At 32.9% G+C, this 19,766-nt stretch overlaps 1 protein-coding gene across 1 annotated transcript; it reads right to left on the bottom strand.

The window, feature by feature from the left end:
* Positions 1-9,254: 9,254 nt before the first annotated feature.
* Positions 9,255-19,086, bottom strand: LOC121223248 (disease resistance RPP8-like protein 3). Its single transcript, XM_041104381.1, has 5 exons — positions 18,792-19,086; positions 17,262-18,609; positions 16,717-16,776; positions 15,378-15,535; positions 9,255-9,610 (listed from the first exon to the last, which is right to left on the bottom strand). The coding sequence occupies exons 1-5, from the start codon at positions 19,084-19,086 to the stop codon at positions 9,255-9,257; spliced, it is 2,217 nt and encodes a 738-aa protein (XP_040960315.1).
* Between the last annotated feature and the right edge of the window lie 680 nt (positions 19,087-19,766).

Below are 19,766 nucleotides of genomic sequence, written 5' to 3'. Positions count from 1 at the left end.
TCACGTGAACCATTTGCTCCACTTGAACTCTCACCACATAAAATATTAAATATTTTAATTAGAGAAGATTATGTAGCAAAATAGATGAAATTAGAAATTAATTAGGGAAATGGTTGAAGTAGGCACTTGAAGCACCCGAAGTAGGCACTTGCTTCTCGTCCGCCTTGCTAAAAATGCTGGTTTTAAGCTCTCCCAAGCCTCGGTGTTCCAAATATCATCGAGAATCACCAAGCATTTGTTTTCTTCCAAGAAACTAGTTAACTTGTTTGCTAATTTTTCAACCTTCATCTTCTTTTCAGCTTCACTTAAGATGTTGAGATTGTTAGAACCGAAAAATCAAAGTCTAATATAAAGCTTCAAACAAATCAGGATTTGTCATGTTAAATCATTAAGAATAAATAAAGAACAAAACTAGATACGGAAGCGTACTTGAATTCATCAATTTCTTGAAATTTACAGATCTTGAGGTTTTAATTTTTCAAATTAGCACACAAGTAATCTAGACAGGTTAGCTCTCTCTTTTCTAAAGATGGGAAATTAGAAAAAGTTACATTGTATATAATTGAAGGACCATAACCCTAATATATATAACTTTGGCACATTAGCCTTAATTTCTAATCAGCCCATCATCAATTAGAAATTAGTTACACTACACCAAAACAGGGTTTTAGCGGCACTTTTAGTGGCGTTTCGATAAAAAACGCCGGTAAAAGTCAGGAATTAGCGGCACTTGACAGAAAACGCCGCCAAAAAATGAGCTTTCGCGGCGTTACTAAGAAAACGCCGCTGAAAATATGCATTAGGACAAAAACGCCGCCAAAAAAAATCCCAACGACGTCGTTTGGTGGTCTTCGGAGGGCTTTAGTGGCGTTTTTGTATTTGCGCCGCTAATGCTTTTACTTTCAGCGGCGTTTTTAGGATCTCGCCGCTAATGGTCGAGGGTTTTAGTGGCGTTTTTAATCAACCGCCGCTAAAGTTAAGGTATTTAGCGGCGATTTCTTTGAAGCGCCGCGAATATTTGGTCTTAGCCGGCGTTTTTATGTAAGCGACGCTAAAGTTAAGATTTTTAGCGGCGTTTTTATGATAAACGCCGCTAATGTTAAGGTTTTTGTGGCGTTTTTGTTGAAGCGCTGCAAAAAAACATTTTATCTTAATTGGTTTATTATTTAGATTAATTAAATAAAATTCAACTTAAATCTAATTAAATATTTAAAATATTCAGAAAAAATAACACATAAAAATAATTTGAAATAAATCATATGGAAAAAATTAAAATACTATTATTTAAAATAATTTTTAAGATTTTTGGATACATGAATTAATACTGCTTATTTTTTATATTATTATATATAGTAAAAAAAATTTTATATAATCGTAAAACAGATATAGTATGATTTTAAATTTAAAATATTGAATTAATTAATTATCAGTATAGTTAATTTAGGGTTTAATTAGGTTTAAGGTATATATATATATGATTATTAATTTAATATAGTATTAAGTTAATTAATTCAAATGATCTGGTTATATATTGTGGATGTGATCAACATCCAAAAAAAGGTTAAAATTTTAAAATTATGTTTTTTATTAGGATTAAAAATTTGATGGATAATATATATTATTTAATTTAAATTCAAGGTTGAAATAGTACGTAATACTCAACTAATTATAATATTTCATGACAAACATTTAATTCAATACTTAAATCAAATTGTGAATTTGAATTGATCTCATTCAATTAATTAAAATATATGCATATATATACGTCCTAACTCGCTATCATTCCTTTTGTTATCACTTCACCAATTCAACTATATATATATGATTATTAAAGATTTAGGGAATTTTTGGAAGGTATATATATAAGGGGTATATATGATTATTAGGGTTTGGGATATAAGGTTTAGGGGTTAGGGGTTAGGGATTTAGGGGTTAGGAGTTAGGGGTTAGGAATTTAGGGGCTAGGAGATTTAGGGGTTAAGGGTTAGGGATTTAGGGTTTAGGGTGTCAATTAAGGGTACTACTCAAGTTAGGGATCATGGTTGCTTAGATTAATTAGTTTTATTAATTTATATATTAAATATGTTCTTATATGTTTGTAAAATATATAATAATAAATTTAATATTAAGTAGTGACCGTCTGGTTTTGTTTCTCCAAATCTTTTTCACTACTCTGCAAAATCTGGTTCAGCCTTCTAATTTATAGTAGAAAGGATCGTTTTAAAAATATTTATTGATGAACGACGGGATTTGGAGGGTTGGAAGCTAGCAGATGCCCCCTTTCGGTATTTTGGCAATGTTTCTAGGGCACCAATAGCACATGTCAAGAATCCTACAATTGGTGGAGGTTCAGTGATCATTAATTAGGGTTTTGGTTTATTTTAGACAACTTGTTAAATGATACATTTAATTACTAAAATTTAAATTTAAAAATATTTAACATTAACAATTCGATATTATATATATATAGTAATTATTTATATTTAATTTGGATAGGATCAAAATATATGAAAAAATATAAAAATATAAAAATGAAATAAAAAAACTAAAATTTATAATTTTATCAGATAGTTTTAAACATTACTTAAAATTTTAATAATTAATTAATTAAAATTCTAATGAAACATAGAAGAAAGAAAGAAACAAATAATACTAAGTAAAAGATGTGAGATTTAGCGGCGTTTTGGGCAAAAATGCCGCAAAAGTTATTAATAATTTGGTAAAAACGGTGTAGTTTTTAGGTGAGAATTTAACGGCGTTCGCGGCGCAAGGGCAAAAACGCCGCTAAGGTTGGGTATTAGAGGCGCTAGGAAGAAAACGCCGCAAAGTTGCTCTGTATTTTAATCAAAACGTTGTCGTTTCCTATTGCATATTAACGGCATTAGCTGCGTTTTATTCGTAAATGCCACAATTTGTAATTATATATTGTGTTTTTAAATATGAATTAAAAAAACAATGTTTTAAAATATCTAAAAAACGGTGTCGTTTCAGTAGAAGAATTTAATTTGTTAGTGGCGTTTTTGTAGAAAAATGGGCACTAGCGGCGTTTTTGTAGAAAACGCCAAAAAAATGGGCATTAGCGGCGTTTTATTCGTAAACGCCGCAAAAAATTATGAATAGTTTGGGCAAAACGATGTAGTTTTTGTTCGGGAATTTACTGGCTTTTGCGGCGCAATTGTAAAAGCGCTAGTAAAGGTATGTTTTAGCGGCGCGAGGAGAAAACGCCGCAAATTTGCTTTACAATTTTAAAAGAACGCTGTTGTTTATCTACCACATTAACGGTATTAGTGGCGCTATATTACAAACGCCGCAATTGTTCATTCTGTATTTCATCCCAACACTTAGCCGAAAAATGTATTTCGTCCCCAAAAAGGCCCCCCAACTTTTCCCCAGAAATCGTGAAAAAATACAAAGAAAAAAAAATTGAGAGGAGAACTCAGAAGCAAGGTAAACGAAGCAAGGGTTTATTCAATCTTCACAGGATACTATCAAAGCTGCGGAATTTGTGGTTAAAAGGTAAGCGTTTTTTCCTTTCGAAATACTTTATCTTGATTTAGGGATTGGGAATTTAGGGAATTTGGGGATTTCTGCATGTCTAGGGTTTGGGGATTTCTGCGTGTTTCTCCCTTCATTTTGTTTATTTCCCTATTCTTTTTCTTTAAATCTTTAGTTATGTTCTGTTGACAATAACATTGTTGTGCTTTATGTTTTATTGGTATTTTATTTATGTTATGATTTTTATTATAAATGTCAGTTATTTGGTTAGGATTTTGTTAGAAAAGAAGAAATAAACACCGTTTTAATCATGCTACTTGGATAAATGAAATTAGAAATTAGAAGATGCAAATGAAAACAGAAGATGCAAATGAAAACAGAAAATTCAATTTGCTGAATAAATGTTGCAGAGAATTGCAGAGAATTCAATTTGCAAATGAAAACAGAAGATGCAAATGAAAACAGAAAATCAAACAAGCTGAAGCAGATGAGTTGAAGTTCACTATTTTTCGCCAATTTAGCCTTCAATGCGCACAAAAATTGATTACAAAATATATAAGACTCATTTCTGTTATCATGTTGTTCATGAGGTCAATCAGATATATAAAAAAATAAAGCTATGAAATTTATTAATGTTTAAAATGCGTATGTTTCTGTCCATAAATAGCTTTGCATAACTTGCAAATATGACAAATGTTATTTTGGGAACATGTTATTTTCGGAACAGTTATATAAGTTCAATTTTAAACCTCTAATATCATCTAATTCACTGTCATGTTTCAACATATATTCATATATGTATTCATATATATGTTTAATTTTAGTTTTTTTAGTTTAGCTAACTTTGTGAGTATAAACTCCTGTTTTTTTTAGTTTTTTGGCTTTAATTACTTCTATTTTTTTGGTACTAATGTATTTCTGTCTTTTTTTTCCAAGATTTGCTTCGGAATTGAGGCAATTTAAGGTATTTATTCCTATTTTTCTCTATTTAGGTTTCTTATTAAAAAAAGTCAAATTGTTAAATTTTTTTTTGTTATATTTTAGTTGTATAGTTTAATTATTATTTTTCATTTTTAGATGGGAGTTTTAATTACCATTTTAGCTAAATTTGCATTTGACTTTGCAGCTTATTACATTATTTGATGTTTAAATTTTCTGGTCAAGATATTCGCCAAAGGCAATTGTTTTAAACTATTAAAATTCGGAATACAACTCTTAAACAACTTTATATATTTGAGTAATTGAATAAATTATGGGCGAATCGTTTAATCGGTTTAGCGTTTATAAATCATCGATTTCCGATATTATGTGTTGCAATTATAAATTTTACTTCAAATTAATGATTAATTATCTATCTTAACTTACATAATGGTTTTATGTTAATGATTAATAATCTTTTACATACAAATAAATTTGTATATTTATTTATATTTTCTATTAAAATAAAATATTCTTTTTCGAAATATATTTATTTTGTAATGGCAATTCAAAGTATTATTTCTTTAATAACAAAAATTGTTTTCATAAATATAAACAAATTAATTACATCTTGTAATTCGGAGTCAATGTTTTTTTTATAAATACTGACATAATTTGTTGTTTGAATTAATAAAAGCTACAAAATATACATCATATCGTAACGATCTTTGAATTATCCGGAGATTATAGCTACAAAATTAAATTTTAAATGAAATGTATTCAAAGTTATATTTTAAAACATCTTTGATATATATATTTATATACAGTTTTAATATATTTATTAAAACTATATTGATATATTTGAAAATTTTAAAGCGTTTATAAATCATAATTTACATACATTACACATAGCAACATGACTTATATAATACACAACTTAAATAATTTAAATAACTTACATTCATAACTTACATAACTTACATTCATAACTTACATAAACTTATATGTTACCTTACATAATACATAACTTATATAAAATTTTTATATAAACTTACATAATACATTACTTACATATTAACTTACATTATACATAACAACTTACATTATACATAACAACTTACATTATACATAGCATACATAACTTACTTACTGCAAAACTTACATAACTTAAATATCTTACACAACTTACATAACCTACATAATACATAACTTACATAATACATAATAACTTACAACTTACATAGCATACATTAATTTGGTAACTTACGTAAGTTACATAACTTACATAATACATAAAAATATATCATATCACAAATTTCTGAAATTCATTTATGGTTATAACTGGCGTTTTAACTTACCCGTGCAAATTATTGTGAACGTCAGAATTCAAGAATTAAGAAATGGACCGGTCTTGGATGAATTTGTCAAGGGTTAGCAATGGTTATCGAAATGGAGTACAGTATTTTCTAAATTTTGCATTTCAATATGCAAGCCAAGAGAACATGATTCTTTGCCCGTGTAAGAAGTGTGTCAACATAAACTGGCATTATCGTGAGGTTGTATACGAGCATCTAATTGTTGATGGGTTTGTTCGGGGTTATAAATGATGGTTATTTCATGGAGAATGCCCGCGTAGTACTTCCTCTTCAACGATGGATGTATCTTACTCTGGTACTTCTTACCATCAGTCTGATAGAGGGGATGACATGGAAGGTATGTTGCGGGATGCATTTAATATGCATAATCATGGCGTCTAGTCGTTCCCAGCAGACTTTGTGGCTTCTGATGATTGTAATATTGGGAGAAATGCTTTTACCGAACCGAGAAGTAGTGTACCTCATGAAAAGCCGAATGAAGAAGCGGCGAAGTTCTATGCGCTACTTAATGACATGAACGAAGAACTGTATGAGGGATCCAAATTTTCAAAAATGTCTTTCTGTGTTCGTCTTTTTCAATTAAAATGTTTGGGAGGGTGGACCGGGAACTCTTTGACAATGCTGTTAGAGTTCTTGGGAGGAATGTTTCCTTTTGCAAAAATCCCTCGGTCATGCAGATAAAATGCTGTTAGAGTTCTTTGACAATGCTGTTAGAGTTCTTTGACAATGTTGTTGTAATGAGTTATTAAGTTTTCAACTATTTTATGTGTATTGCAGATAAAATGCCTAGAAGAAAAATTCTAAGGGGAAGCATTGTTCAAAATGATCCAAACTCGACAGAAACAAATAGTACTGAACAATAGACAGCAATTGGATCTTCGAATGTTCCGATTCCAGCTGAGGATCCTACAGAAGTTCAAAGTAATTTTACATTTAATTTACATGCTTGTTAACTTATAGTTGATTTATTTTTCAAATTCTTATATTATAATATACCATTTGTAGCTGAAAATGGTGGGACGCGCAGAGGTCGAGGACGTACGCTACTTAAAGAGTTGTACGAGTTAGATCCAGTCGAGCGTGTCAAGGTATGCAGAAACAGTTTTGGTCAGCCTGTTGGATCAGAAGCTCGACTTTTAGCAGGATACATGGGCATTTTAGCACGAAATGCGAATATGTTGCCTATCAACTACGAGTCATGGCGTGAAATGCCCGATAGCGACGAAAACCAAGCCCTCGATAATATTAATGTAACAAAATGTTAATGTCATCTGTAATGCTTGGGAAACAGTTTCATTTATATTTACTTTATTAACTTGTGTTTTTTGTAGGCGATGTTTGCTTTAGAGGTCTCCGATGCTTATGTAAAGAAGGCATTGGGAAAAAGATGGAGAGACAATAAAAGTATGTTGAAGAAAAATTATTATAAGACAAAAACAACCCTCGATGAGAAATTGCAAAATGTCCCGCCGGGTATGTTGATGTACCAATGGGAAGATGCGGTTAGATTTTGGCATTCGAAGAAAGGCGAGGTACGACGTACTTCAAAACTATTGTAATTATTTTGGTTTATACTATTTACTATTTACGTTCTAAAAATTTTATAACGTAGGATCGTGAACGAGTTGGAAAAAGCAGCCGGCAGCAACAAAAATTCACTCATACAGCCGGGTCGAGAAGTTTTGCATGTGTAGCTGAGGCGGAGGTATTTTTAATTTTTTAATATTCTACAATATGTATAACTTTCTATTAAATAATATTCTTACTACTATATTGTAGGAACGGGCGTCCGGTCAAAAAGTTGGACGCCTTCAACTTTTTGAAATTACACATAAGAAGAAAGATGGATCTGCTATGACTCTTGAAGCTGCTGAAATTATGGTACGTTTACTTAATACGATTTGACTTGTTTTAGTTATTTATAGTGTTTCTTTTCTAATGGTTTAATTTATTGCTTTTAATGCGACTATTGTTATATTGCATTTGTTTTTTAATATATATTGTGTTCCTAACTATGTGATTTATTTATTAGGAAAAACTAAATGATAAAAAGGCGGAGTACGAAGCGATTGCTTCTACTGATAGTTCTATTCATCTTGAAGACATTGACAACCGGATTATTACTGAAGTTTTCGGTCCAGAAAGGTATGGTCGGGTTCGATTTCAAGGATCTTTTATCAGCCCAACCCAATATTTTGGAACCAGCTCGCACCAATACATGGCTTCGGGGAGTCAATCTCAAGCTGAAGTTCAGAGGTTAAAAGACCAGATAGCTCAGATGCAAGCGACCACATTTGAGGTTCAAAGGAAATATGAAGAACTTCAGCAACAACTTAAAACAAAGGCAGCAGCGAGGGAAGCAGAGACTGCAACGAGAGAAGCAGATGCCACAGCGAGAGAAGCAGCGAGAGAAGCAGAGGTTCAAAAAAATATGAAGAACTACAGCAACGACTTCAAGCAGATGCGGCATCGAGAGAAGCATAGCAGAGCAAAAAGTACGATGAACTTCAACAACAACTTCAGATTATGATGAAGATGTTTCAGCAGTCGCAACTTCCGCCTACATAATGTATGTTGCATAAATATTTTTATCATTCTAACTTTTAACGTTTTTGTAAAGAAAAGTATGAATTCACTTTTATTTATTGATATTAATATCATTTTAGTCATTTAATTTGAAATATTATATAAATTTATTGTTTTTGGTTTGTTTAGATCTGGTTGCTTTTAATTTGTTGTTGCAGGAGGGCTGAAAAAAATAGAAAATTTTATTTTAAAAAATCTCAAAATTAGTGGCGTTTTTTTAAAAAGCGCCGCTAAAAGTTATATCATATAGTGGCGTTTCTGAAATAAGCGCCGCTAAAGCACACTACTTTTAGCGGCGTTTGTAGATAAAGCGCCGCTAAAGAACATGATCTTTAGCGGCGTTTTTTCCCAAGCGCCGCTAAAGAACACGATCTTTGGTGGCGTTTTTTTCTTACCGCCGCTAAAGAACATGATCTTTAGTGGCGTTTTTTTCTTAACGCCGCTAAAGAACATGATCTTTAGCGGCGTTTTTTGCACAAGCGCCGCTAAAGAACATGATATTTAGCGGCGTTTTTTTCTAAGCGCCGCTAAAGAACATGATCTTTAGTGGCGTTTTTTCTAAGCGCCGCCAACAAACATGACCTTTAGCGGTGCTTTTTTCTATAAGCGCCGCAAAAAGTTAGCGACGTTATCCTTAGCGGCATTTTTTGTGGCGCTTCCTAAAGCGCCGCAAATGCCTTTAGTGGCGTTAAAAAGCGCCGCTAAAGGCCTAAAAAAATGCCGCTAAAAACCTGTTCTGGTGTAGTGTTACTAGAGTATATACACATATTTAACCTATACTTTATTTAATAATTAAAGCCCAATAAACTATTACCAAATTAGATCAATTTTATTTTGGGCTAAGCTATTATGATAGTAAATAATATGTAGTTACTCCTATTATATATGATCTCCTACTTCTTGCTTTGATGAAACAATACCTTCGGCAACCCATAACTGAATCAATCTATCCGCAGGTATCTCATAATCCTCTGGAAATTGGCTTAAATAAAGGAAACATGATTTTAAATAGCGAGGCAGATCATCATAACTTAATGCTAACACATCTCTTAGAACTTCACCTTTATCGTTCTTCATGTATGATTTCACATTTGCAGATACCTTCAGCCATTCAGTTGATGAAGGATATTTTGTAGCCAAAATCCCTCCCAATATAATGATGGCTAATGGAAGCCCTGCACAGTGTTTAACCATGTCCTCTCCTAACTTCTTCATTTTCGCATCAATTTTATAGTCTGTATAATACCAAAACAAAGTTTCAAAAAAATCAGTGATAATATCAAAACCAGACTATAGTTAGTAATTAACCACAATAGTTCCGCCAATTTAACAATTTTAAAAGTTATTAAAAACAAATAAAATGATTTTTAACAAGTGATTTCTTGCATGTGAATCACCTATACACATAGTATATCAAATGTAAATTCTTAATACAACGTCACATGAGGCTAATGATTTTAGTAAAATGAGAAATTAGAAAGTTTTTTTAATAGAAATTTAAAAAATTATTGTAGTACGTTTTAAGGCTTTATTTTAATAGAAGAAACTAGAAAGCAGATAAACTAAAAATATTTAACAATTCACTAGTAAAATTTAACAATTTCTATTGATAATGTATGGAATAATTTTCCAATATATATTAGATAAGGTAAAGAAAGATTAAGATGGAGTCTGGTGGTGAGGAAGTGTATTTAGGATGGGCTTGAATAGATGGTGGGATGCGGTGCGTTTAGCTTACTTTTTGTTTTACGTTACAATATTGTCACAACATTTAATCTCACTGCCACCATTGTTTTAACACTAATCGCAAGTAAATGCATCGCCCATTCGAACTTACCCTTAGTTTACTATTTTTGATTTTCCAAATGTATTCATTAGAGCGAGTCTAATGACTAATCTTTCATATTTTATAGATCATTAAAGAAGTAAACACTAATTACGAATTTGAAAGAGAGAATCACTATATATTTTAAAAGAGTAGAGTGAAGATTAAGGATAATATAGTTAAAATTAATTATTGAAAGGATAACTTAATTAGTGCGGTCAAATTGAATGTTGAGCGGGGGAGGGGAAAAAGACACGTTTTTATAAATGAGACCCCCTTCATTAAAATCAACAAATTATTAGTGCCTTCTTTTTTACTCAATTAGAAATTTTCATCGATTTTGTTAATTATTTCGTTTTATCTATTAATATGATAGCTAAAAGTGGGCAATTTACCAATAAAAGCCTTTTTATTTAAAATTACCGAAATGGGCCCAGTATTTAATTATTTACTAGAATAGGCCATTTTCCGGCAAATCGCGTCCACCTAAGCGTGATGTCAAGGTACGAGCCACAAGTCGCGGCCACGTCAGCGCGATTTACTGATATGACAACAAATCGGGCCCTCTAGGATGCGATTTGCTGCCACGTCAACAAATCGCGCTGACGTGGATGTGATTTCATGCCACGTATCGCGTTTCGGGGGACGCAATTTTGCCGTTTTTCCTACGTTAAATTTTTTTGGCTTTTAAGGTTTAGGGTTCAGGCTTTTTAAGGTTTTAAGTCCTGGAAGAAATAATTTCGAGTTGACGTTTTTGATCAAATAGTATAAAATCTCTTCTAGCAGAATGTTATTTGATAATAATTTGTGAAATCACGCCCCCGTGGACGCGCTTTTGCTACAGTAGGTCTTGGAAGAAATAATTTCAAGTTGACGTTTCTGAGCAAATAGTATAAAATCGCTTCTAGCAGAATGCTGTTTGATAAGAATTTGTGAAATCGCGCCCTCATGGACGCGCTTTTGCTACAGTAGGTCCTAGAAGAAATAATTTTGAGTTGACATTTCTGAGCAAATAGTATAAAATTGCTTCTAGCAGTATGCTATTTCAGAAGAATTTGTGAAAGCGCGCCCTCGTGGACGCGCTTTTGCTACAGTAGCATGTTTGGACTGAGGCTATAAATTAGGCAAAAAATGTTCTCAGAATGCATAAGTCACAGCAGAAACAAATTAGAGAGGCTAAGATTAATGTCAAAATAACTCAAAAAAATTTCTATTTTATTACATCAAATAATATCAAAATATTCAAAATATTTGTACAAATAAATTTAAATACAAAAATCAATGTCTATGCCCGGGGGATTCAGTGCCACATGGTGGCCGTCGACGGTTACGCGCTGGATTCCTTCTTTGTCTAGCTTTCAACGCCGATTGTTGTTCCTTCGGCGGGGATTCTGGTTCTTCTGGTACGTCATCTGGTTGTCGGACTTGGGACGATGATCCACCTTCAAAGAATAGTGTATGTGGAAGTGTTTGCATCACGAACGGTGATGATGTTTGAAACTCATACGTTGGTGAGGATTGGTAAAAATGAGAGCTCCCCGACAGCCCCTCTTGCGATCCCTCGTGCGACGCTGGCCTATATATCGGAGGTCTACTCGGCATAACAGAAAATAGAGCTGAACCTAGCATTTGGCTCCAACCTGCCATAGGACTCGAAAAAGGATACATATAAGGGTTAGGATACATATAAGCGGTAGGAAACGCACCTGGCATCATTTGAAAAGGCGGTTGCATGGGTATCATCTATTGAACTGCTGTGTTGGGTGACTGTGTTGGTGCTCTCATTGGGCCTAGTGATTGCATGGCCGCTGATGATGAGCCGGGTGAATGTCTGGGCCTCGTTGAGGGGCTGCCTTCGCCGTCTTGTCGTCTTGGATTTAGAGGCCCGCGCCTTTCCCTTTAGACAGGTATTTGTCGCTGCCTCTCCTCTGGCATCAGTAAATACGGCTTGCCATGGATTCTAAACCACAACATGTATTCTGGAATGCACACTAACTCCGGAACGATGATTGGTTCCCGAGTAGGTATATATTCATACCGATCTTCCCATATTTTCATGTACTCGGACCAGTATCTCGGCCAATCCGTATTCAATTGCCGAAGGTCGACTTTGTGTTGATCATCAAACATATCAGGATCCACGGGAATCGGTTGTCTACATCCAAACTGTAGTAGCACTCTGTCTGACTGGTGCGGCTCCATGGTTGCGTAGTTGATCAACACAACTTTCACGTGTTAAGCTAGTGGATTTTGTAAGAACCCTTCCTGAATTACTGCCCGAATTGTCAGATCCTCGTATGGTGTCCATTGAAACTATATGAACATGATAGAAATATTAGTTATATACATAATACTAAATACTAAATACTAAATACCAATTGACTAGCGAATGTATGGAAATATCTATTTTATTTAATACTTACTTATGCTTCCGACCGTTGGTCTAATAGAAGCCGTATATCTTCAAAAGAGGTAGGTAACCGAGCATGACTTGTCTGATGGTTCCACCAAATTTCATAAAAAATTTTAGCATACTTTTATTTTTAAAAATCTACATAATAATTGTAAAATCTAATATAAAATTTACCTCGTTATGAGTGGGAATGTATATGGGTGGTCCACTTGAGGACGTAGAAATGGAAAGCGAAACCGTGCCCATGACTGCAGTAGTGACAGGCAACCTCCGATGTTTGCTCTCCTCGGTCGCTTCGCCGCGTATATCTCCCGATATAACGTTGCCAAGACGGCAGACCCCCAACTCAATTCACCGGCTGCTCTAAAATCAACGAGTTTCAGCAGCCATCTTAGATGTACACAGCTCCGTGATGTGTCGGGCATCAGATAACCTCTAATTAATTGAAGAATGTATGCCCGAGCATATCGGATTCTTTCAATTTCGGTTGAATCTTCATTCGGATTAGGGAATGTGTCACGTAACCAGCCCATCTTGATCTTACCTCCCTCCATTTTCTCCTAAATAGCACCCAAAAGCTCGTAGCACACCCCCCCAATCGCTAGATTGGGCAGACCCGGTGACTGGATACCCGTCCACCGACAATCCCAATTGAAGACTGACATCTTCTAGAGTGATAGTGCACTCTCCACATGGAAGATGGAATGTGTGCGTCTCGGGTCTCCACCTCTCGATCAACGCACTGATTAGTTTCGGGTCCACCTTGCATCCCCGGCCTACCATCGCCACGTGCTAAAAACCTACTTCCCGCAGGTAGTTCTCTACCAACAGTGATGGAGGAGCGTGCATATTCCGGATATTGCATTCCAATACCCGATCTACAAACTTTTATAACAAATAATAAATTAATAATTATCTAAAAATGCATAAATAAAAAATTCTTAAATAATATTTAGAAATTAAATTTAACACTTATCATTTTCATTTGTTCCGCCAATATGTGATGCTTATCAAGACGAGTCAATTCTCCAGCCATTGTTGAAATCGTACAAATTTTTACTGTTTAAAAAAATTTAATTTTTTAAAATTATTTAAAAAAGGGGAGTTAAGAGAAATTTAAGAGGAACTTGAGAGCAAATTAAAATTAAATATGGATTTGAGAGAAATTTGGAAGGAATTTGAAAGCAAATTGAGAGGAAATTGAGAGGAAATTTGAGAGAGGATTAGTTTGTGAAAAGAAAAGGGGCGGGGGTATTTATAGTTTTCTTTTTGACTGTTGGGGGGGTTCACGCGCGGGGCAAGTCGCGTCCACGTCAACAAATTGCGCTGACGTGGCCGCGACTTGCTGGCGCGTACCCTGACATTGAGCTGACGTGGACACGATTTCCCAGAAAATAGCTCATTCCGGTAAATAATTAAATACTGAACCCATTTCGGTAATTTTAAAAACAAGGGCTTTTTTGTGTAAATTGCCCGGTAAAAGTATCACAAATTTTTTTTACTATATTTTGAATTGTATTTTAGTTTTTTATTAAAAAAAAGACAAATTAGTTCAAATTAAAATTTGGAGTCTATATACAAGATATAATAATAAATTTAACTCTCAACCTTTATACATTTATTCAATTTGACCCTACTCTTTTATTGGAAGTAAATTAGAAAATTTTGAAATTAATAAAGCTAAGGGGTCAAAAAGGCATTAGTAAAAAAAATTTTTAAAAAAAATCAAGTAAGCCCTTTTAAAATTTAAAAATTATTTAAATAATTATAAATTTATAAGAAAAATTATAAATTTATATTTTTTATTAATAAATAATAATACTGGCCCAATAAAAGAGTGGGGTCAATTTTTTTAAAATCTTATAATTATTATATTTTAATGGATTGGTATTCTTATTTTAATAAATATTTTATAATTTTAAAACTTTTAAAACCTTTTATTTATAAATTTTGTTTATAATTTTTATGATTTTTTAATAATTTTTAAATTTTAAAATGGCTTAATTGATTTTTTTAATTTGTTATTAAAGCCTTTTTGACTCTTTAGTCTTATTAGTTTTAAAGTTTTCCAATTTACTTTCAATAAAAGAGTAGGGGTCAAATTGAATGAATGTATAAAGATTGAGGGCTACATTTATTATTATATCTTATATATCAAACTAAAATTTAACGGATGGGCTATTTTACTCACTTATCTAACATATAGAGGTTAGCTCGCCCGTTTTTTCAATAGAGAAACTAAAATGTAATCTAAAATATAGTACAAGAAATTTTGTGATACTTTTACCAATATATATTCAAGAAAACAAAATCAAATCGCTTGAATTAAAAAAAGAAGAAGAAGAAGAATTAATCCCCATGGTTTCATTTTTTTTATCAAATTAATCATTTTCTAAGTCCTGACATGTCATTGTACATGTGCATAATTGTTGATGTGACGTTATTTTATTTTATATGCCACACATCAGCAAAACAATTAAAATTACTTCAAAATTTGAAATAATAAAATTTAAAAAATAGAAAGTTTTAAGAAAAAATCTATGCAAATAATTTTTTTAAATAATTACTTAAAACCTAATTGTTTTATTTATATTCTAGTGTCTTTCAGCTAAATTTTCCCAAGCTGTTAAAAATTTATTTATTTTATTTCTTCTTTCTTTTTTTCAGAAAACTTTAAAAAGAACTTTGAATTTGTTGTTCACTTGGACTACACCATCATCAACCTCTCTCAACACTATCCATCACCATTATCCAGTTAACTAACCAGCACACATCACCGTCACTGTCCACCCTCCACTCTCACCATTGTTAAATCCAATCCCCCTCACAACCACTCCATTTACCAAAAATTCACACCACCAACACCACAAAAATGTAAAAAGAACAACAACAAAAAACTCCAAATGAAGACCAAGTGGAAGCCTGCAACAGAGAGAAAGGTAACAAAATCAAAGAAAGAGGAATCAAAATATAAAGGAAAAAGAAAGAAAGAAGAGGACCTTTGAAGCCAAAACATAAAAATTCATAGCATCATCTAACACAAGTCGGTGAATGACATTCGGATAGTTTAAACCGAAAACACAAGGCTGTGTACTATCCCATTGACCTATGAACAAACCAAATAAAAGAAAGAGCAATGTCCATGGGCCTCTTCATTGATTCAACCATATAAACACAAGTCCAAAGTTCTACTATTGAGTCTAGTCACAAGAGCATAACAATCACTCTCAATAACAATAACAATATAACTACAACCATGATCTCTCGGGAGGGAAAATACCTATTTGATATAATTTCTGGACCGGAAGAAGGTAAAAGGCCCTAGTTGCGCTCACCATGTAGCTCATGCGCATATTTGAGTCACACACCATTTCACTTGGATGGAGTGAACAAGCAACACTGACGCATACAACAATTTTGAGCACAAAAGTCTCAATCACGTATTCATCGTAAGCTAAATAACAACTAAAATTTTATAAAGATCCAATCTTTTATGTTCTCAACCATTCCTTGCAGAAAGTTTAAGCAAAGAATAAATTTTGTCCTAACTTCAACCATCCCACAGTATCATTAATATTTATGAAATTGGTGTTGTTTTTGTATTTCCTTTTCTTTTGTAATCATTGCTCTATATATAATAGAAAATTACTTAAAAATCTTTAGATAATTTGGAACATTACAAATTTGAGAATAGTTAAAAAATAACAAAAAACCAATCTCATGTGAACAACAATAGAATCCACAACATCTATAGAAAATACAAGATAATCTTAAATCTCCAGTTTTACAATACAAAAATCTCACACCACCTACACAATTTCACATAGTACTGTTACAACTTTTTTAAATATATTTGGTCCCATGACGAGCAGCAACAGAATAGAAAAAATGGCAATGGTTTCTATACCTGAAGAGGAAAAGTTAAAAAATGTCAATATTATATGAAGTAGTTTAAGAATCTTGAAATAAAAGACAATGTCAGTTAATTTCAGTCTTCCGAATTGCATCTGCTGACCATCACGAGCGTGCTTAACACCCTATTGAAAACATTTTCTACCACTTTTAATTCAAATGACAAATCCTGTGGGAATGTGAAACATTACCAAAAACAGAGGACGATGAGAACTGAAACTAGGATCTTGTCTAATTTGATGATCTTTGGCCTGCAATGCAACAGCAGACCAGCATTGAAGCTGAACAACATTTTGTTCCTATGTAACTAGCTTTAGTTCATTTGTAATTTGTCTTTAAAGTTAGTAAGATTAGTTGCTGATTTGTTTGATTTCCAATGTGATGTAATAGTTGATATGTCAGCTACATTTTGTGTGTAATTCAAGCTTTGTTTTAGTCATGTTATTAGTGGGAGCAGTTGTATATTAGGTGACTGCCTTGTAACTTATATTTTAACTTAATGGATGAAAGATAGATGAATTTTTTCAGTCAAGTTCTTGTTTAATTCTCTTTGCATCCGTTCTTTGTTTCAATTCTCCTTAGTTTTCATGTTTAAACACCAACAAAATTATTATCTGCTCGAGAAAGAATCTAAACATGCAGAATGGTTGTGGATATTTATATATAAACAAAAGGGTTAAGTATTTCCAAAAACAAAGATTATGAAGTACCTGGCATTAATCATGATTACTATCACTCGCAATCTTGGAATATGATAGAAGGAACATGTCGGACTTTGCAGAAATCTTCTCCCCCTTCCTCCCAATTATCTTTGAATGTCTTTGGCATTGATTCAATCTTCAGTTCTTGGAGGTTTGCAATGAACCTCAGTCCATCTGGAAGCATTTTTAGCTGTCTACATTTTTGTATCTCCAATCGCTGAAGAGAAGGCATGGCTCCTTCACCCACCTTCCACTCCTCTAGATTGTTAAGCTCCTTAAGGCTTAGAGACTCAAGTTTAGCAAAAGCTTGTCCACAACAAAACATTTCCTTTCCTATGAAAGCCTCTTCATGTAATTCAAGCATCCTTAAGTAAGGCAATTTCTCAAGTGTTGGCATTGGGTCTTCCTCAAGCTCACACCTTCTCAACTTTATGTAAGCGAGATTTGAAGACAAGTAGTGGTACTCTGGTAACCTTCTTATCTCCACATCTAAGCTCAACTTAGAAATGTTTTCGCAACTCAAAAGGAGATGCGCCAAATGTCTTGGATCTATGCTTCCTTTATTATTGATGACAGACAGGAAATGAAGATATTTACTTTGGATGATAGGTGGATTCTTGTCCAACTCCTCCGTGTTAAAATCTTCAATAATGAAAGGCCCCCGAATCTCCAACTCTCTAATATTTGCCATGTTTATAAGATCTTTTACATAACAACTCCTGGTGTTAAAGTTGACAAGTGTTTGGAGGTTTCTTAGAGTACCCAACTTCAACCTTGTTTTAGGACTACAATGCTTGGGGAGATATAGATGTCTTAGTTGCTGCATCCTCCATAACACGTTAGGTACATGAATAATTTTAAAAAACGAAAGGGTTTTGATTCTTAAATCCAATGTTTGCAAGCACCTTAAGTTGCTTAGAGATGATGGCAACGATGAATTCAAGAAGTCAAGACCCCTTAATCTCAAGAATCTTAAATGGATGAGTTTACCAATGTCATTGGGTAACTTGCATCCTGCAGCTCCTCCCCTTTCGTAATCTAAGACTCTAAGAAAATTAAAATTATTGAACATATATTTCCAAATTCCCCTAAGTTTAGTAACATACACACTAAGACCTAAAAGTGTCCCAAACAAAACAAGTGGATTGCAAACTTCACCTTCGTGGTTGTCGAAGTACCTTTCCAAACAAATGGATTTCAAAATCTTATCTTGTTCCCCGTTCGGAAGAAACTTATCAAAGAACAAAAGTGATCGAAGCCGTGGACTTTTAATGCACTGGATCGAAAAATATTTGTGTACAGAAACTCTGCGAACCCTCCCAATTGTGGATAACTGGCATGCATTTGACTGATCGGCAATATAGAGGATTTTTGTTGTTTTGCCTTGGACAAGCAAACATCTCTCATTAGATCATGCATCTGAAAACTTCTCATCTTTAAGGTTGCAATGTCTCTTTCTTGTACTTGAATCATACATCTTTCTGCAAGCTCCATTAAATAACCTTCAGCCACATCTTCCGCTATTTGCCCGTCATCTCCTTCTTCTTGCTTTCATGAAACAATACCTTCGGCAACCCATAACTGAATCAATCTATCCACAGGTATCTCATAATCTTCTGGAAAGTGACTTAAGTAAAGAAAACATGGTCTTAAATAGGGAGGCAAATCATCATAACTTAATGCCAACACATTTCTTAGTACTTCACCTTGATCATTCTTCAAATATGATTTCACATTTGCAGATACCTTCAGCCATTCAGTTAATGAAGGATACTTTGTAGCCAAAATTCCTCCCAATATATTGATGGCTAATGGAAGCCCTGTACAGTTTTTAACCATGTCCTCTCCTAAATCTTTCATTTTCGCATCAATTTTATAACCTGTATAATACCAAAACAAGGTTTCAAAAAACTCAATGATAGCTTGAAAATAGACTACAGTTTAGTAATTAACCGCAACATTGACATCCTAAACAATTTCAAAGAATTAGTGGGGCAAGATGCAAGTTACCCACAACATTACATTTCAGTAATTAACTACAATTTTACCACTAATTTAACAATTTTAGAAGTTATTAAAAACAAATAAATTGTACTATATTTTAAGGATTTATTTTAATAAGAGAAATTAGAAAGTAGATCAACTAAAACTATCACGAGGAGCAATCATAAATCGTGATTTTATATGAACTATAGATAGGTTACAGATTATAAATACATTAAAGATATTTTATACTTAGTGGTAACTTTATTTTAAAATTAACAATTTTTTAATTAATAAATCTAAATTAAATTATAATCATTTAATCTAAATTGAGAAAAGAAAATTTACTACAAATCTGTTATGAGTGATTATGTATTTCTTAAATGAATCAAGATTTAGATATTAATGAAAGTTAATTAGTAAATCTCTATAATTGAAACAACTAGTTTTACAATATTTTTATTTCTTCAAAAAATATCAAAATTTAATCAACTTCATGAAAACGCAATAATTACACTCTAAAAGTTATACTAGTTATTAGCCCTTATTCAATATGT

The sequence above is a fragment of the Gossypium hirsutum genome, chromosome D11 (genome assembly GCF_007990345.1).
Source record: "Gossypium hirsutum isolate 1008001.06 chromosome D11, Gossypium_hirsutum_v2.1, whole genome shotgun sequence".
Taxonomy (NCBI): domain Eukaryota; kingdom Viridiplantae; phylum Streptophyta; class Magnoliopsida; order Malvales; family Malvaceae; genus Gossypium; species Gossypium hirsutum.
Note: the sequence above shows the minus strand (reverse complement) of the source record. Positions and strands in the feature narration are given on the sequence as shown.